We start from the raw sequence: 20,902 nt of genomic DNA, 5'->3' as shown, positions 1-20,902 counted from the left end.
TGCTTCAATTTGTAGGTGTTAAAGTTTTGCATTGTTTTAGTTTTGAGTGCAGTTATGTTAAAAAAAATCTACATTTTTGTATGTTGCACTTTCACAATGAAGAGATTGTACTACAGTACTTGTATGAGGTGAATTGAAAAATAATATTTCTTCTGTTTATCTTATTTACAGTGCAAATATTTGTAATAAAAAATAATAAGTGAGTCTTGCACACTTTGTATTCTGTGTTGTAATTAAAATCAATATATTTGAAAATGAGGAAAACAAAAAATATTTATAATAAATTTAAATGGGTATTCTATTATTAACAGTGTGATTAAAACTGCAATTAATCGCGACTATTTTTAATCCTGCGATACGTTGTGATTTTTTTTAATCGTTTAACAGCCCTTCTTAAAACCATGAATCTGTGAATCAACCAGACTTTCAGAGTCTAGCTCTTGCTTTCTGCTCTGCTCAGAGCTTTCGTTCTTTCTCTAAACGTGATACTTTCTTTCTTAAAAAGAAAAGGAGTACTTGTGGCACCTTAGAGACTAACCAGTTTATTTGAGCATGAGCTTTCGTGAGCTACAGCTCACTTCATCAGATACATACCGTGGAAACTGCAGCAGACTTTATATATACACAGAGAATATGAAACAATACCTCCTCCCACCCCACTGTCCTGCAGTGGGGTGGGAGGAGGTATTGTTTCATATTCTCTGTGTATATATAAAGTCTGCTGCAGTTTCCACGGTATGTATCTGATGAAGTGAGCTGTAGCTCACGAAAGCTCATGCTCAAATAAACTGGTTAGTCTCTAAGGTGCCACAAGTACTCCTTTTCTTTTTGCGAATACAGACTAACACGGCTGTTACTCTGAAACCTTTCTTTCTTAAATGTCTTGTGACAGGACATGGAGGACAGATTTGCCAAAGGGAGTGTGCACACTAGTGGCCATCTCTGTGGAACATGAAGAAGCTCCTCTGATAGGAGGTGTACGAGCAATTGTGATGGATTCTCAGTATTTAATAGAGCCTTGTGGCTCAGGAAAATCCAGACTGACGCACGTCTGTAGAATTGATCTGAAGTAAGTACCATATCTGCCGAGAGCAGATCAGTGACATCCCGTCAATAAACCAAAAATCTCTAAGCTTAGTTCAGCAGGGTTAGCCAAGAAAAGGCAGTTATGTGTTCCTAGTAGTAATACAAGAACTGTACTATTTCCTGTATGCAGTCAGTGTCAGTAGTTTATAGGGATTTAATGCATTTTCTGAAATAATGTTACTTTTAAAAGATGAGTGAAGCAAGATAAGAACTAAAGTGCTGTTCTCTTCCTGAAAATGGTACCTTCTTCCTGAACAGATCTGCTCTTGGTACTTATTCAGGGGCATAGCCTCTCACATTAGTGACAAAAATATGGCTTTACTTCTGTTTACTCCTGTTAGACCTGCAGTGCTAAGACCGTGAGAGACAGATCCTGTTTCTTAGTGTGGTTCATTAGCAGCATTGTTTACTAAGTTCTACCCAGTTATGTTTATGCAAAACTACTGAAGGTCGTGTGGGTTTGCACTGGGGACTTAGTCTGAAAATCATGGGGCTGCCCATGAGCAAGTGGGGATCTAACTTGGCCTGGAGAACTGTTATTGGTTATGATGTATAAAAATGAAAGAACCAGATTGAATTTGCAGGGATGGCAGTTACAAGAAAACAAAAAATTTCTAAGCCAAACACAGTAGAAATAATTGAGAGGCAAACAGAGAATCCCAGTATGCATTTCTGCAGAATCACATTTTATAGCAGAAAGGCTCTTTTAACATACAAGAAAAGTCTATGGTAGCGCCATCATAGTTCATTGTTCAATGTAGGGTTTATTTCCTGCAGGTCTGGCAATAATGGAGCACAAATTGTATTCTACGTAGCTTTTTATACTGGGCTTATCACCATAGTATCTGAGCACATTTCAATAGTACATTAAGCAACGTGACTAACATCTGTCATGTATTTGTTCCCTCATGAATTGTTTGCAGTGGCATGTTTATGGTTTTGGATAATTTTTAATATATCACAATATATTTTTAGATAAGGCAAAGTTAAAGAAATGTTGCACTTGGAGTGGAAGGTGGTGAGGTTTGTGATGGTCCTTAATTCCTGGAGTAGTTCATTCCATTTCTTGGACCAGTCCCTAAGAAAGTTCTGTCTACCATACATTCAAGCTTTATCCTTATTGTGGAGAGTTCAATTGTCCCAGAGGAGCAAAGCTGTCAATGACACGCTCCATTATGGAGCTTTAGGAGATCTCTTAGATACCCTGGGCCACTGTGCATCTTGAAGATAAGGCCTGAGACCTTAATTCGATAATCCATGGGCAGCCAATGTAACAATAAGAGGACCAGTTTGATGTGTTCACAACAGCCAGCACTGCTGAGGGGGAGAAATAGTACCTGCCAACCTCATCTTTCCATCCCACGGATACCACTGTATAGCTGACATTACCATAAGAGTGAAATGTAAATTTGAATATAGCACAGGAGAGTCTTCAAAGTTCACTGGTGATGGTAGTGATGATGATAAAGCATATCAGGTTCTTCAACAGCACTGTGGGATTTCAGTGAGGCTGGGGTATCACATGGGAATCCCACTCCTATGAAGCAGTTTTTCAGTAATTTTGTTTTCTTTCATTTCCTCAGAGGCCATTCCCCAGAGTGGTACAACAAGGGCTTTGGACATTTGTGTGCATCAGAAGTTGCCAGGATCAGAAACTCATTTCAACCTCTCATTGCTGAGGGACCAGAAACCAAAATCTGAGGAAATATTCCAGGAATGTGTGAACCTAAAGCAGAGTATGGTAGACAGCAGAAAGACCCAAAGCAAAGGTTTGAGTAAGGTTTTAGCATTCTCTGTAATAGAAGTCTGACCTGATGTCTGTACAGTGGCAAAACAGGGATTTCACAGGAAGGCCTGCTCGTTCCAGAGACTTCACCCACCTATTGCCCCATCCCTTGTATGTTAATTTCAAATACTGAAGTAAACCTTTTTTTAAAAGCTTTTATCATTGTTACTTTAAAATTAGACTATTACCATTACTTGTGTGTTGCAAAATTCTGCTATTTAAAAGCTTCTAAGAAGCATATTTTAATTGTAAATAAACCATGTACAGTATGTATATACTTATCTATGTATATTATATATATATCTATATATGTATATGTAAAGTAATTATTTTGTATATAATTTAGTGCTTTCTAGAAGAAATCATCTGCATCAGTTTTGACCTTATATGGACCTGTTCTTGTTGCTTGTTTCTCAGTGTTTCACAGCTACATAAGCTGTGTTTGTTATTATCGCAAGGCTATGTGACATAATCTGTGTGATATCTAACAGAAAAATGGATGATTGGCTGTTCTCGTTTTTGTTGTGTGTGGGGGTGTGTAAACTACAAGAAGGTACATAGAAATAGATGTAGGGAGTTTAGAGGGGATAACTGTGTGTTTAAAAATAATGAACGGCGGTTCACTATCACCAAAAAACACTAACATGGACATTGTAACTGGTATGCACATTTTGAAGACCATTTACAATAAGCTGTAGGAAGTTTGTGACTATTCCGTGATAGCTCTTGAAAACTTGTCTGTTGCCTTAAACAACTAAGTAAGTATTTGCAGTTAGAGGACTTCACCATTTGTAGTAGTAAAGCGACTTCCTCTATTAAGTCTAGGGCAGTTCAAAGGAATGTTGCAGATACTGAGGGTAACCTTAACTGTTCATCTGGAGTCAAACTGGCAAGTTATTAAGGGCCACCACTCTGAAACCTTTCTTTTAGATTTCTGGCTAAGTGTGTTCTTAGGGAGCTGTTCTTTCCTTCTTCTGTCAAGATATTTAATTGTTAACCAAAGTCCAAAGCAGAGTTTCCACCAGAGATGGACCCAGATGTGCAGCTAAATATCACACCTTTACATATATTTTCACTATAAAAAGTAACGAATTCTTGGGAAAATAGCCTTTTTGGGAAGTGCGAACATTTTCATTTTATGCACTGCACTGATCTTAGCTGTGGCACCCATTCTGCTTCTGTTGACAACAATGGGAGCAGGAGAAAATCTACTGGACCATTTCATTTTCAGGGACTAAGTGGAAGAATGCTTTAAAAATGTTTGTTAGCTATGATACAGGGTTTTTGTTTGTTGTTTTTTTTTAAACTAACATAAGATCAAAAATGTAATTATATACATGACTCCGTTTAAAAAAAAGCACAGGTCTATTAATACAGCACTCCTTCATTACTCAGATATTTGTTCACCTTGACTTTATTTATTGCTGCATTAGCCAGTTTGGTCATTCATAACCAGTGTTTTAGTTCACTTCTTTAAATGAATTCTACCTACATTTATTGTGAGTTTTAATCTATGAGATTTATCATCCTACTAGTAGCTACTGAGATTTATATCATGATTCCGTGGTGCTGGAGTAATGGCTTCACACAGTGACTCTGCGAGTACTTTGAATCTGCTTAGATTACATCTGTTGTGTTGTGTTTGTTGTCAGCAATGTGCAATTATATTATTAAGAAGTATTAGAGAGATATGAGTACCGAGATACCTTCATATGCCTCCAGATATCATAAGACAGCTGTATGCCACAGTAACCAATCCTGCCATTCTGACTTGTCATTTTCCAGTGATGGTGGTTCAAGAACATATGATTTTCCATCCCGGATTAGATCACTGGTGAATCAAGATCAGTGTCCTGCTGTCAGCTGTTATCACTACTGTAAGATTCAAGAAGGCATGCCCCCTCATAAGGCACATAGCCACCTGAGCAGTATTTTACATGGAGAGGGACATTTTTGCTGTCTCCGAACCCCCGGCACAGCCTATTCCCTGAAGCATGAGAGTTCAATGCCCTTATCGTACATGAGCTTACAGAAGTGAATACAAGACTGCCTGTGTATTAATCAACACAGAATTATCCAGACACTGGAAACAAATAATTTGTGGAAGAGAAATGTAGCAAACGAGAACAGGTTGTCTTATCCGGGGATAATCAGTTGGAGGAGTTGCCAAAAGCCCCCTATTATAATTACAAAAATGGTAGAGGACCCCTCCTGGTTAGGGGGGAGCAGAAGCTTTGCAGCTGTACTTGCAGCATCTCTTAGCCATATACTGATTAAATACATTTTCTTTTAAAATGTGCCTTAAGGCACATGTCTACCAGTCAGACACTACAGTATGTTGTATTAAGTGTTATGCTGCCATTTGGAATACAATATGACAACCACATTTTGAAATATTATACTCATATTAATACCTCATATTTTTACCTCATTTTTTGGTATCAGTCGTAGATAAGTAATTGCAGAGGTGAATAAATTTGCATACATTAAAGCTTCAGAGTTCCTTTACCTCTGTGTGTTCATTATTTCTATGTTGGAACTGGAAACAAACCTGGAGCAGCTCCCTCCTGGCCAGTGCTCACACACCATGAGAGCTACAGTGATGTGAGCCTTGCTAGTGGAATGCCTAGAGGGCTTCAGTACCAGTGAGTCTAATGTCTTAGGTTTCTCAGCCCTTACACAAAATTATGGTGATTTTCCCGCCCCCTCCTCTTCTCCCCATAACCATTAACCCAGTAGTTAGAGCACAGTGTTGAAGTCCCCACCCTGCCTGATGTAGAGCAGGGACTTGGATCTCCCACCTCTTGGATGAGTGCCCTAACCACTGGGCTACTGTGTCATTCTTACTCTCACTGTGGGACCATGAATATTTAATTACTTATACAAAGTTGCACAGCTTCAACAGGTGAGATTCGCCCAGGATGTCAGAGCCCTGGCTGTCAATGCCCTAACCGCTGGGCTAAAGGTTATAAGGGGGACCCAACCATTTTATTGTGAGAAAGCACCCAGGCCTGTAACTCCAGCAGAGGGCTGACGGGTGCAAATCCCACCTAGAGGGAAGCGCTTCCCTCCAGCCTACTGCAGGGCTCTAGATTTCACTAAGTGGCAGGGTACACAGCGAGGGCGGAGCATCAATCCCTTTAAAGGACAGGGATTTTGCCTCATCCCCTCACCGCCACATTTCCTAGTAGCAGCTCTCTGCACAGCATGCTGCCTTTTGGGAATCCCGTTCTTGGGCACGTAACTCTCCCCTGCAATGTAGCAGGAGCCTGATTGGCTAAACATGGGGCTCCATATTCCACTATGTGGCAAGGCAACAATGAGGCTAAGTCCCCCGTGGATCCAGTCCTAAGAATCTTAGGCTGCATCTGTGCTTTAAAATACAATACTCAACCTTGCAGGTAACCAAAGAACTCCTCTTATTAATATGTGTTCCTGCCACCTAGGGCTGTCAAAGACCTAGGGCAGGCAGGAGTGGAGCTAAGGAAAGCGTTGGAGGGACAGGGCTTCATAGGAAGCAAAGTTCCAAGCCCCACAGAGGTTGGCCTGACACAGATGTCTCACCTCTCCTGCTTAAGATGCTGGATTAGGGCCCCACTCTGACTTCCCTTTTTTCACCACGCCATGCATGATGGTAGCACAGCCCCTGCTTGCCCAGGCTGCAGGTTGTTGGCTGCACTCTTTGACTTCACCAAGAAACATATGGGATTAACTAATGTTGCTTCTCATTGTTTCGCTCACACCTGCTTCCTCCCTTACTGGTTTCCTCATAAATGCCCTTGCTTTCACAAGATACTGGTATAGCAAAGGTGCTAATGATGTGAATGAAGTAGACGCATCCAGGATTAAACACTCCATAGGAAGTTTAAAGTGCTATGCAGGGAGTCATTAAGGATTTGTGGGAGTTAAAACTATCATGTCTGTTGAGCCTTTAGCCATTTCTCACGGCAGGTCGACATTGCCACTTAAGTTGATCTAACGTATGTCATTCAAAGGCCCCCCCCCGAGCGACACAACCTAAGCACTGTTCACACCAACGCTAAGTCAGCAAGAGACACTCTCCCGCCAACATAGCTTCCGCCTCTCACGGAGGTGGAGTAATTATGCCAATCAGAGAGCGCTCTCCCGTCGGCATAGAGCGTCTTCACCAGACCTGCTACAGCGGTGCAGCTGCATTGGTGCAGGCAGCAGAATCAGTGTAGGGTTTCCTCGCGTAGGCCTGCCCTCCGCTTCCTTTTTATTTTAGAGGAGCTCCACGCAAGGCAGGTTGAGGGCCAGGACACATTCCCAGACAATGTAGTCTAGGAGTTTCCCTGGTATAAAGGTCAGGGGCTGGGGGAAGAAAAGGGGCATAGAATGTGCTTAAGCACTTTGGCCCAGCTCCTCAAAGTAGTTCGGCGCTTAAATATGTTTGAGGGGCTGGCCTTTGATCTTCCTGAGTTTTAGTTGAGTCCTAAAGGCGGGGGAGAGGGGGGGGGGTCACAGGCCAAAGACAGCTGCAGCTTGGAACACAGCAGCAGTGCTGTACCTGACGTCTTTGCCTGAGCAGTTTGTTGCCACCTCTATTTAAGAAAACAGTCTTGTGTACAATTTGTAAATAACAAAGAAAATACCTGATTCTGCATTACCAATTTCTGCTGCAAGCAGGGAACCAATCTAACAAGCCCCCAAAATCTCCTTCCTTGGCGCCACAATATATAAAGCCTCACTATGTTATCTTCACAGCAGCAGACACCAGCCAGAGTTCATTTTTTGTAAACAAAACATGAGAGTCTGCAGAAACACAACAAAGCCAATCACAAAACCCTGCAATTGCAGACGCTGCAGTGCCTTTTGCACCTGTTCACAGCTGCTCAAAGAAAACACTGAAATACAGCTCATACAATAGGCACAAGTGACGATTTGCTAGCACTTGCCTGACCCCCCTTGCAATTTATGGGCATAAAGTGGCTGAATGGCCATCTGTCCCTCCTCAAGCAGTTCCTACTCTTTTCTTGAGCATGGTAAGAATGACTCCCTTTCCTTGACAGCCTGCATGCCAAATTAGTGTTATCAGTTTTAAAAGGGGGCACCATAGATCAGTGGCCCTATCAGCAGCACCTGCTCATCCCACTGGGCATGCAGAACAAGTGCTGGCTAGGTGCTTACTTACAGCTTTACACTGAACAAGCCTAAACCAATCATACTGATGCAAAATTGGGCCTTTTCCCCTCTATCGCTTGTGTAGCATAGGTGCAGTATGTGGATTGGCCTGTTGCACGCAATACCCATGTCGCACGCAATACCCAATACCCATACTAACTTTATACCCATGTTGCCATTCTCAAAGAAAGTTCCCAGTGAGCCGATGGGAGTTTGACCACAGCTGAGCACGTTTGAAAAACCTCACAACACCCTTTGACTTGGCAAATAAAGTGACTCCAGCCACTCAGTGTTTTAAAACACATTTGCACTGCTTCTTGGACAGAGCTGACCTGTCGGGGGAGGAGGGGAAAGAAAGGCTCTACACGGCTCCCCTGCTTCTGACACAGCAAGACCAAGCTACAATGACCAGCGAGAGGGAGGCATAGCAAGGGTGTCAGAAGTAAGCAGGACAGGCAGGGAGTGAGCCCTCGCTGCATGAAATAGGAAGGGAGGAGAGTACGAAACAGACAGTAGCCTGTCATTGGAAGGATTAAAAAAAGTCTCAGCTTCCCCCGCCACCCATTCATAGAGTTACCATGTTTCAGGTTCCCAAAAAAAAGGGGAGGGGAGAAGAGCTGGGGAGAGGAGGAGGGGTACAGTTGGGGGAGCTGGAGTGGGTACCTGTGGTGGTGGGTACTCACTGGGGTGCATTGTCACTCACTCTCACAGTGGCAGGGGAGGTGGCACAAGCCTAGGACACAGCCCCAGCCGTCAATCAGTGTAACCCTACAGAACCCGCTCCACAGGGCTAAGAGCCTGGGCCTGGGTGGGCGGGATCCTGCAGCTGTGGCTTGCAGGGGACTGGACCAATCAGTTGTAGATGTAGGGTCAGGACCAATCAGGAAGCAGACCAATTGGGGGTCTGGCTGAGCGGCAGCTTGTCTGCTCTATAAAAACCCTGGACATTGCCTGTTATTTGGACAAAGAAAGGCAGCTCAAAAAAAGAGGCTATGTCTGGGAAAAGCCGGACATATGGGAACACACCCCATTCAGAGCCGGAGTGAGGCAAAACAGGGCTATAGACCCACCATGACATGGGCCTCCATGTGGTCCCTCTCAACCCATTGCCCCAACCCTGCCTAAGTTATGGTTGCCAGATGTTCAGGTTTTGACCGGAACCCCCGGTCAAAAAGGGACCCTGGCGGCTCGGGTTAGCACCGCCTACCTGGCGGTTAAAAGCCCAGTGCGTGGTGCTGCAGGTCTAAAGCAGGCTAGTCCCTACCTGTCCTGGCACTGCGCTGTGCCTCGGCAGCTGCCAGCAGGCCTGGCTCCTAGGCTGGGGGGGCCCATGGGGGCCCCGAGCACCAGCTCTGCACTCCCATTGGCCAGGAATCAGGACCAATGGGAGCAAGGGGGTGGTGCCTGCGTGCAAGAGCACAGTGCAAAGCCTCCTGCCCTCCCTACCGCCCAACTAGGAGCTGGACCTGCTGGCCGCTTCTGGGGCACAGCGCGGAGCCAGGACAGGCAGGAAGCCTGCCTTAGACCCGCTGCACCACTGACTGGGAGCCGCCTCAGGTACGTTCACGCCCCCCAAACCCCAGCCTCGAGCCCCACACCTGGAGCACCCTCCTACACCCCAAACCCCTCATCCGTGGCCTCACCCCAGAACCTGTACCCCCCCCTTCACCCCCAACCTGCAGCCTCCTGCAGCATGAATCCCTCGGCTCCACCCCCCCCAACCCAGAGCCCCCTCCTGAACCCCCAACTCCCTGCCCCAGCCCAGAATACCCCTCCTGCACGCTGAACCCTGATTTCTGGTCCCACCCCGTTACAGCTCTCACCCCTTTGTGCATCCCAACCCCCTGCCCCAGCCCAGTGAAAGTGAGTGAGGGTGTGGGAGAGCGAGCCGGCGAGGGAACGTAGTGAGCGGCGGCCGGGAAGGGGGTGGAGGCTAGGGTGTTCAGTTTGGGGCAATTAGAATGTTGGCAACTCCCGCTGAAGTGGCGATGGCAGATGGCTGGCCCCCTTCTCAGAGGGGCAGGGGCAGCAGCATGGGTCCCCTTAGAATCCTGGAGCACTAACACAGGCCTTCCGCGTCTTCAGAGCATGTGGGGAGCCCCTTTTTCGCTGCGCAGAGGCAGAGTGGGCACCAGGAGAGGCCCCGCCCCTTACCCCACAGCTGGAGTGTCGCTGTTTTGGGCTGAGCCCACTGCACTCCCTCCCGCCACCCACACAACTCTCTGTTTGGGTGGGGTTTCCCCACCCTACACAATGGGGCTGGATCTTAACACTCACACCTTTGCTCACACCTGCCCACACTAGTGTTTCAGGCTCTCTACAGACTCAGGCAGACATCAATGCCTTGCTTATGATAGCTTTACATTCCCAAGCTTCTCGCTGCAACCGTGGGGGCAAGTTTTCATTTTTACAAGGTTAGTTTCTGAGCTACTGAGCTTATCACATTACTGCAGGGGCTGGAACGCAAGCACAAACCTATACCATCTGCATATTAATCTTCTGCCTTCCTCCTCTGCCCCACCACTTCATCATTTCTTGCCCCATTCCAGCTCAGACAATTTAGTTTTCAGCCCCCCCTTCTTCCAAACCTTCCCCCTTCTCATCCTCTGCCACCAATTCTCATCCTGACCCTTCCCCAGCATTTCATTTTCTACACCTCATGCCCCTTGCATTAATTCTCAGACTCACACACACTTAGAAGAAGTCTGCTACTCTCCTCCTCGCAGGGCTGAGGAGTTTCTGGTAGTGGCTTTTCTTCCCCAGCCCAGTGCCCAAATCTTCACCGCACTCTTCAGATTTGAGAGCAGCAGCGAGCCAGCAGGGGCAGCCTCAACCCTCAGGGTAGGAGAGAGGGTCCTGCTGGGAGCCAGACCAGGTGCTTCAGACCCAGCAAAAACAGCTGCTCCTCAGCTAGCTGCACCACCAAGAAGAGCTTCCAGCTCATGGCAGGGGGCCGTGGAGAGAGCATTAGCTGCTCCTTGTGCTGAGGGACCAGGATGGTACACAGAACCTGGAGCAGCTCTGATTAGCTGCCCTTCCCCAGCCTTCAGCTATGCTTCATTATTGCACTAGTGTGACTCAGAAACGTACACACCGAAGTTTGTCTATCGTGCCAAAAAATAAAAATCTGGGCTTGGAGGGACTTTGTTTGCCAATGGGGAGGAGATGAAAGTAGTTTTTTATATAAAACAGAATATGCCCATCTTACACTGTTAGCATGTCACCAGAGCAGTATGATATGCAAAGCCAGTCAGCCACCGGAACAATGCACAAGTCTGGGCCCCCAGCCCCTCTCTGCCCTGTATTGCTTGCTGCACTATCCTCTTACTCATTAAGGACGCCAGTTGTACAGCTGCTCCACCTGCAAAATGGCTGCAGCATTGGTCCCATAACCAGAGTAGAAGGCTTTTTGTCCCTTCTGCTTGGCTTTCCAGCTTCCCTGACTCCTTAAGGATCAGCTCCCTTTCCAACAGGTACAGGGAAATAGAACATTCTGGTCAGACCCCTTCCCTGGGCCACTGCCCACCAACAGCACAACTGTTCCCTGGCCTGGCTCAGGAACTGAACTGAAATCATTCTGCTCATTACACCTAAGCTGCTGCTCCAAACTTGGGCAGAGAAGAGGAATATGTGCAGTTCCCATAGCTCCTTCCTTTTCTCCAGTAGCCACGCTGCCCTTTGGCAAGCCACGTGGAGGCCAATGGGAGCTGCGGGGGTGGTGCTTCCAGAGCCTGCACCCCTTTCCGCATTCCCAACCCCGTGTCCCAGCCCGGAGCCCCTCCCACACCCTGAACCCCTCATTTCTGGCCCCACCCCTAGTTGGAGCCCTCACCCCCTCCCACACCCCAACCCTCTGCCCCAGCCTGGTGAAAGTGAGTGAGGGTGGGGGACAGCAAATGATGGAGGAAGGGGGAAATGGAGTGAGTGGGGAGCAGGACAAGGGTGTTCGGGTTTCTGCAATTAGGAAGTTGGCAATCCTACCCGTGGACCTACAGCCAGGACCTTATTCTGCTGCTCTGACTGCACTGCAGCGTCCCAGCTCAACAGGGAGTGAGCCACTCATCTACGCTGGCCCTTATCTCACGCTCACACTGGTGGTACCTGAGTGCCTCTATACCACATGCAGTGTCCACAGCACAGCCATCACATTTCACAGCCCAAAGTGAGTCTCCACCTGCCCTCTCTTTCCCTCCCGCCTTGCCCTCACTGTGAGCCACCTCCCAGTGTTGCCAAATCACATCCCAGGAAGCTTGCTTAGCACAATCACCGTGACAAACCTGGCACTCAATCAAAAAGATGTCTGGAGGCTCCTCTACATCTGAAATGACTTGTTGGCGACTCCAGTTTCCTGCTCCTGGAACTCACTGAGTGTAAATTTGAGAGTTACAAGGTAATCCAGACTGCCTTGAAGTTTTTTGTAGAAATATATATCAAATAAATGTTCTGGGATTCTCTTAAAAAACAAACAAACCTGTCATGGAACCCAGAGCAACTTCCTATTAGCAATAGCTGCTGGGGTGGAGCTGCATGCTCACCATTCTGTCTGAGATAGGGGGACAAAGCCTGCTCAGGAGAGTGTGTTTGTTTTATTAATAATCTAGCTGTAGCCAGAAGGCTAAGTATAGTTGTCATGATTGGTGCTAGCGGTAACATTGAGCTTCGTTCATAAAAAGCCCTGGCTTGCAGTGGCTGAAAGCTACCTAGAAAAATGAAGAAATGTGTATGATACTTTCTTTATGTGCAGAGTCCCGGACACAAATATAACTGGATCAGAGCTGTTCCTAGAGAATGATGACAGCTAAATGTGTCTAGTATGGAAACCCCATCACCATGAAACAGGATGAAGAATCTTGTTCGCTAAATGTCTGGAATGTTAAAAGGCATCAGAAGACAGAAACAATAACATAGCCAGATGGAAAAGGTTGCTCATATAATGACCAGGTTTATCTGTTTGGAAAACAGCTACTCAAAGACTTCAGAAGAGATTGCTGCTGTCTGAGATAACTGAGGTAGATTATTGCCTCCAGCAGCATCCGCCACAACAGCTTTTCTATCAGTTCATGGAGCATGGAACAAATCCTCACAGAAAGCTCTACACAGTTGCCACCAAGGTTAATCCACAGCAGGACAAAATCTCAGTGTAAAGTCACAAAGGTGCTAGCTCTTCAGTCAGACGACTGAACTGGGATCTGCTTCCTCTGCAGTAGCTTCTAAAGAAACAAGACTATTTTCCCTCTGCCAGTGCAGTATTTCCACGGAGACCAGACAAAGCTTTTTGATTCTTATGAAAACAACAAGAGCACAAGTTTAGAGCCTCCTTTTGAAAATGTGGTCCCTGAGCCTTAAACAGACAGAGACCTAACTACCACAGGGGCCTGCTCTGGCTTGATCTGCTGGTACTCCTTGGTGATACAATTATAGAATCATAGAATATCAGGGTTGGAGGGACCTCAGGAGGTCATCTAGTCCAACCCCCTGCTCAAAGCAGGACCGATCCCCAATTAAATCATCCCAGCCAGGGCTTTGTCAAGCCTGACCTTAAAAACCTCAAAGGAAGGAGATTCCACCACCTTCTTAGGTAACGCATTCCAGAGTTTCACCACCCTCCTAGTGAAAAAGTTTTTTCTAATATCCAACCTAAACCTCCCCCACTGCAACTTGAGACCATTACTCCTTCTATCATCTGCTACCACTGAGACCAGTCTAGATACATCCTCTTTGGAACCCCCTTTCAGGTAGTTGAAAGCAGCTATCAAATCCCCCCTCATTCTTCTCTTACGCAGACTAAACAATCCCAGTTCCCTCAGTCTCTCCTCATAAGTCATGTGTTCCAGTCCCCTAATCATTTTTGTTGCCCTCTGCTGGACGTTTTCCAATTTTTCCACATCCTTCTTCTAGTGTGGGGCCCAAAACTGGACACAGTACTCCAGATGAGGCCTCACCAATGTTGAATAGAGGGGAATGATCACGTCCCTTGATCTGCTAGCAATGCCCCTACTTATACATCCCAAAATGCTGTTAGCCTTCCTGGTAACAAGGGCACACTGTTGACTCATATCCAGCTTCTCGTCCACTGTAACCCCTAGGTCCTTTTCTGCAGAACTGCTGCCTAACCACTCAGTCCCTAGTTTGTAGCAGTGCATGGGATTCTTCCGTCCTAAGTGCAGGACTCTGCACTTGTCCTTGTTGAACCTCATCAGATTTCTTTTGGCCCAATCCTCTAATGTGTCCAGGTCCCTCTGTATCCTATCCCTACCCTGCAGCGTATCTACCACTCCTCCCAGTTGAGTGTCACCTGCAAACTTGCTGAGGGTGCAATCCACGCCATCCTCCAGATCATTAATGAAGATATTGAACAAAACCAGCCACAGGACTGACTCTTGGGGCACTCCGCTAGATACCGGCTGCCAACTAGACATGGAGCCATTGTTCACTACCTGTTGAGCCCGATGATCTAGCCAGCTCTATCCACCTCATAGTCCATTCATCCAGCCTATACTTCTTTACCTCGCTGGCAAGAATACTGTGGAAGACCGTATCAAAAGCCTTGCTAAAGTCAAGGAATAACACATTCACTGCTTTCCTCTCATCCACAGAGCCATTTATCTTGTCATAGTAGGCAATTAGATTAGTCAGGCATGACTTGCCCTTGGTGAATCCATGCTGACTGTTCCTGATCACTTTCCTCTCCTCTAAGTGCTTCAGAATTGATTCCTTGAGGACCTGCTCCATGATTTTTCCAGGGACTGAGGTGAGGCTGACTGGCCTGTAGTTCCCAGGATCCTCCTCCTTCCCTTTTTTAAAGATGGGCACTACATTAGCCTTTTTCCAGTCATCCGGGACTTCCCCCGATCGCCATGAGTTTTCAAAGATAATAGCCAATGGCTCTGCAATCACATCCGCCAACTCCTTTAGCACTCTCGGATGCAGTGCATCCGGCCCCATGGACTTGTGCTTGTCCAGCTTCTCTAAATAGTCCCAAACCACTTCTTTCTCCACAGAGGGCTGGTCACCTCCTCCCCATGCTGTGTTGCCCAGTGCAGTAGTCTGGGAGCTGACCTTGTTCGTGAAGACAGAGGCAAAAAAAATCATTGAGTACATTAGCTTTTTCCACATCTTCTGTCACTAGGTTGCCTCCCTCATTCAATAAGGGGTCCACACTTTCCTTGACTTTCTTCTTGTTGCTAACATACCTGAAGAAACCCTTCTTGTTACTCTTAACATCTCTTGCTAGCTGCAACTCCAAGTGTCAAAGAATCAGCTTCCCTTCGACAAACCTGTATTTACAGTGGTGGCCACAAGAGGGTGGAATGAGACACCATGGGTGTTTTGTTTTAATCAGGCCATCCCCAACTCCCTGAATAGGAAAGCTGCAAAGAGTTTTTTCCGTGACCACTCTGGTGCCTAAGGAATTGCACAGCTTGTGGGCCTATGTTCGTTTTTAATGATTTTATGTTTTGGGATTAATGTTATTCTAGCGTAGTGTATGGCTCCCTGAGCATTTTGGCAGGGGAACATGGGCTGTCTGGGGACAAGATTATGCCATGGCTAAGGAACAGGGAGTAGTCAGCAGCTGAAGGTGCTCTTCCCAGCTCCATCCTTGGTTCTCCATGTGCTCTTGGACAAGTCACAAACTTTCTGCACTGTATTTATCCCAGCTGTAACAGGTTGGATAAATGACACATCCTACTTGTTAAATCATTTTGATATCTACAGCTGAAAAGCGCTATTGCAAGTGTTCGCTGCTGTTACCAATATAAATAATTATTGCAAATAGGCAGCAGGTTTAAAACAAAGATGAGGAAGTATTTCTTCACACAATACAGCGTCAGCCTGTGGAACTTGTTGCCAGGGGACGTTGTGAAGGTCAAAAGTATAACTGAGTTCAAAAAAGTATTAAAGTCAATGGAGGATATGTCCATCAAGGGCAAGTAGCCAAGACAATCGGGTGTAACCCCATGATCTGGGTGTCCCTAAACCTCTGACTGCCAGAAGCTGGAACTAGACAACAGGGGAGGAATCACTCAATAATTGCCCTGTTCTATTCATTCCCTCTGAAGCCTCTGGCAGCAGCCACTATCAGAAGACATTGGGTTAGATGGACTATTGGTCTGACTCCAAATGGCCATTCCTAAGTTCTTATAAGTAAAAGAAAATTAAACAGCCAACACTGGGATAAACTAAAATCAACGTAAACTCTAAAATACCTCCCCCTGCCATCACTGTAAATTTTGCCTGAATCTTTTTCAGCGATCGCTCCATTGATTAGAATAGAAATACACAGATTACTTGATTCTTTGAAAAAACCATGCAATTTCATCTTTTCAGTGCCTCATAAATCGCACCCTGTAATTAGAGATAGGAGATAAATAGCAGAAGTACAGGAGTACTGTAATACTTTTAAATTAAGTGTGTCCTTGACAGTGTCACCTGTGCATTTATATAATGATTATGCAGCATTAATATGAGCAAGCAGATACAAGGAGAAAATAATAAAAGCTAGGTTGTATTTTTTCTTCCTATCCCATAATAATATGTCAACAGAGGAATGTGCATGTGAATAGCAAACAGAATCAAATGTATGCTGAGCAGTGCAAGATCCATCTAGCTTACTGTATTAAAAGTAAGGGAAGGCAATATCCGGTCACATATCCTGCAGCAATGTGACCGATAAATGAGTTACAAGTGTGTAAAAAAAATTCACAAACCTCCATTAGGAATAGATTTAAAGGCTCAGTTAGTCCTGTCAGGGATCACAACACTGGCAGTTACTTCACGGGTATTTATTTTCTTAGCTTTCAGAAATAAGAAACATTCACTCCCAACTGGAAGAATGACTGGGGGAGGAGAGAGAGTACCCTGCAAGATTAACTAGCAACAACTACTCACACTTAACTGTAGCTAGCGCTTTAACTTCTAAAATAACCCTTGTGACATTCCTGCAAGATGGGTAGGGATTATTTCATAACTGGGGAAGCTGAAGACTTGCCCAAAGGCAAAAGAGGAAATAGGAGTCCGTGTCAGGTTGGAATTAGAACTCCAACATTCCTCATTCATAACTCAGACCATTAGGCTACACCTCTCCCAAAGGATGTTGAAAAACTGGAGAGGCTGCAGAAGAGAGCCACAAAAATGGCTCAAGGGCAGAAAAAATGCCTAGTAGTAAGAGACTGCTCAATTTGTTTTCTTTTTCAAAAGAATATTGAGAGGTCACTTGATTGCAGTGTATAAATACCTCCACAGGGAACAAATACTAGATATTAAAGGGCCCTTCAATCCAGTGGAGAAAGGCATAACAAGAACCAATGGCTTGAACATAAAGCCAGACACATTTAAATGAGAAAGTAGGCATGAATTATTAATAGTGAGAGTGATTAACCAACTGGAACAAACTACCAAGGGAAGGAGTGGATTCTCCATCTCTTGGAGTCTTCAAATCCAGTTTGGATGTGCTTTTCTGGAAAAAATGCTTTAGTCAGACAAGTTGTTGGCTCAGTACAGGGGTAAATGGGTAAAATTTAATGGCCTGTATTATACAGAGAGTCAAACTAGATGACCTCATCATCTCTTCAGGCCTTAAGCTTTATAATCTAAGAAGGGTCTCAAGGAGACATGCACTGCCTGTGAATGGTAGAGCACTAAGCCCATTCCAGAAGACAGAATATTGTTCCTGATCATTCACAACACTCTGTAGTTTGGGAGAACCCGATCATTTTGCCAGAATTCACTGAGCTTTGGCGGGATTTAAGGTGGCCTCCAATAAGCGTTTGACTCTTGCACTGTTAGAGAAAAGAATTTTGTTAGTCTATACAAAACTTTAAAGCTCAGTTCCCACAGTTCCCCCTTTTGACACAAGCAGTTAGAAATATTCAGGGTCTTGTGGGTTGTTTCTGTTAGGAGGAGAAACTGATGATGGAGTCTGATTGCCCCAAAGAAATACCTAAAAATGTACATAAAATCCTGTTTCCCCGAACACAGTAGGAATCAAACAACAGGAGAGAATTTCTCTGTGTGTTTCTGTGGTGTTTGTCTCTCGCTCTTGTGTACACACACACACACACACACAAACACACTTGCTCAAACAATAACCAGCCTCATGCATGTGCATTCAGCCCCCAATTTATCCCTTCCACTTACATAGCTCAGATTCTTAACTAGCCTTACGTGTGGTCTGTGTTTTGGGTGATTGTTTCAGCTCTCTAGACTATTCCATAAAAGGAGCTTAGCTGCTTTTTATATTTATCCTAAATAATGGTTGGCTCTTGTGCCCACTCGTTTCAACACGGTTTCACCCAACCCCCATGATAACAACACAAATATGTTTATAGTGATCTTTCCCTTCCACTTTTTTAAAGGAAGCACTAGTTTTTAGTACTAGACTGGAAATAGATTCTAAGCTGCAATGGTGTGAATTTGCTAGTCAAGAATCACTTAAAACAGCATCCCCATTTTTAGAGGCTAGGTGGGGACTGTCCCAGGAAAGTGATGCAGCAATCTGACATACTCCACAATAGTAACCATACAGTTGTCCACAGCAAGAATTCACATTTGGAAGCCAAACCAAACTAATTCAAGAAATGTATTTCCAGCCTAAATTTCACCACATTCCCAGAGCAGATGGCTCCATCCAACCCTGGGTAGCTTACTTAATGCAGCAAAAAAAACTTCGGACAGCTTTATCAGCCCCATATCAACCAGCACCCACCATCACAGCTGCCACCACACCAACATGCTAGCACACAGGTATTTACTATTACACCATTGGTCTCCTTTGTCCTGAAAGACTTGGGAATTCCACAACCTCCTTTGGAAACCTATTCCAGAGCTTAAATACCCTTATAGTTGGAAGGTTTTCCTAATATCTAAACTAATTCGCCCTTGCTGTGTATTAGACCAATGACTTCTAGTCCTACCTTCCATGAACATGGAAAACAATTGACCATCATCCTCTTTATAATAGCCCTTAACATATCTGAAGACTTATCAGGTCCCCTCTCAGTCTTCTTTTATCAAGACTAAACATGCCCCAGTTATTGTTGTGTTTTTTACATTTCCTCATACGTCAGGTTTTCTAAACCTTTTATCATTGCCATTGCTCTCCTATGGACTCTCTCCAGTTGTCCACAACCTTCCTAAAATGTGGTGCCCAGAACTGAATACTTTGTACTCCAGCTGAGGCTTCTCCAGTGCTGAGTACAGGAGGACAATTACCTCCCTTGTCTTAAATACAACATTCCTGTTTATACACACCAGAATTACATTAGCCTTTTTTGCAACTGCATCACATTGTTGACACGTTTTCACTTTCTGATCCCCTATAACCCTCGATCCTTTTCAGCAGTACTACTGCCTAGCCAGTTATTCCCCATTTTGTAGTTGTGCATTTGCTTTTTCCTTCCTGAGTGTAGCACTTTGCACTTGTTTTTATTGAATTTCCTCTCGTTGATTTCAGACCAATGCTCCAATTTGTCAGTTATTTTGAATTCTAATCCTGTCCTCCAAAATGCTAGCAACCCCTTCCAGCTTGATATCATCCACAAATTTTAAAAGCATACTCTCCACTCTATTATCCAACTCATTATTGAAAATATTGAATAGCACCGGACCCAGAACAGATTCATGCAGGACCCCACTAGGTACATCCTACCAGTTTGACAGCATTCTGGGGAATAAATCACAGCCCTAATCAACAGAGCTATGCTGGTATAAGTTTTAAGTGTAGATGAGACCTAGTGTAGAGGCAGCTATGCTGGCAAAAAAGTGCTTTTGCCAGTATAGATTATTCCAGTCTGACAAGCAAAATAAGCAAAAGTACTTATATGTCAGTATAACTGTATCTACACTACGGCTTTTGCTGCCAGAGCTATGTAGCAAAAAAAATAAAATAAAATAAAAGCATTATAATGCATCCGACATAGCTATGCCAGCAAAATTTAAGGTTAGATCTGGTCTTAGTCATTGGCAATAGCCCCCAAAATGCAAATTACTATTAATGTTGTTTCAGAGTAGCAGCCGTGTTTTCTTTCTGTATCCACAAAAAGAAAAGGAGGACTTGTGGCACCTTAGAGACTAACAAATTTATTTGAGCATAAGCTTTCGTGAGCTACAGCTCACTTCATCGGATGCACGCAGTGAAAAATACAGTGGGGAGATTTTATATACACAGAGAACATGAAACAACGGGTGTTACCATACACACTGTAACGAGAGTGATCAGGTAAGGTGAGATATTACCAGGAGAGAAAAAAACCGTTTTGCAGTGATAATAAGGTGGGCCATTTCCAGCAATTAACAAGAATGTGTGAGGAACAGTAAGGGGGGGAAATAAACATGGGGAAATAGTTTTACTTTGTGTAATGACACATTCACTCCCAGTCTTTATTCAAGCCTAAGTTAATGGTGTCCAGTTTGCAAATTAATTCCAATTCAGCAGTCTCTTGTTGGAGTCTGGTTTTGAAGTTTTTTTGTTGAAGAATTGTCACTTTTGGGTCTGATAGTGTGGCTGATGTGATTAGGTCCTATGATGGTGTCCTCTGAATAGATATGTGGACACAGTTGGCAACGGGCTTTGTTGCAAGGATAGGTTCCTAGGTTAGTGTTTTTGTTGTGTGGTGTGTGGTTGCTGGTGAGTATTTGCTTCAGGTTTGGGGGCTGTCTGTAAGCAAGGACTGGCCTGTCTCCCAAGGTCTGAGAGAGTGATGGGTCGTCCTTCAGGATAGGTTGTAGATCCTTGATGATGCGTTGGAGAGGTTTTAGTTGGGGGCTGAAGGTGATGGCTAGTGGCGTTCTGTTATTTTCTTTGTTGGGCCTGTCCTGTAGTAGGTAACTTCTGGGTACTCTTCTGGCTCTGTCAATGTGTTTCTTCACTTCTGCAGGTGGGTATTGTAG

General features: G+C 44.9%; 1 protein-coding gene across 2 annotated transcripts in view; it reads left to right on the top strand.

Moving 5' to 3' along the window:
- The window catches only part of STARD13 (StAR related lipid transfer domain containing 13), a 500,497-nt gene extending 495,135 nt beyond the window's left edge, over positions 1-5,362 (top strand). For both annotated transcript variants that reach the window (XM_077810186.1, XM_077810194.1), the window contains 2 exons: positions 893-1,069; positions 2,670-5,362. In XM_077810186.1, the coding sequence (XP_077666312.1) occupies positions 893-1,069; positions 2,670-2,787 (295 nt within the window). In that variant the 3' untranslated portion in view covers positions 2,788-5,362. The remainder of the gene's footprint in view (positions 1-892; positions 1,070-2,669) is intronic.
- The last annotated feature ends 15,540 nt before the right edge of the window (positions 5,363-20,902 follow it).

The sequence above is a fragment of the Eretmochelys imbricata genome, chromosome 1 (assembly GCF_965152235.1).
Source record: "Eretmochelys imbricata isolate rEreImb1 chromosome 1, rEreImb1.hap1, whole genome shotgun sequence".
Classification (NCBI taxonomy): Eukaryota; Metazoa; Chordata; order Testudines; family Cheloniidae; genus Eretmochelys; species Eretmochelys imbricata.
The sequence above is the reverse complement of the archived record's forward strand: the minus strand, read 5'-3'. Positions and strand labels throughout refer to the sequence as shown.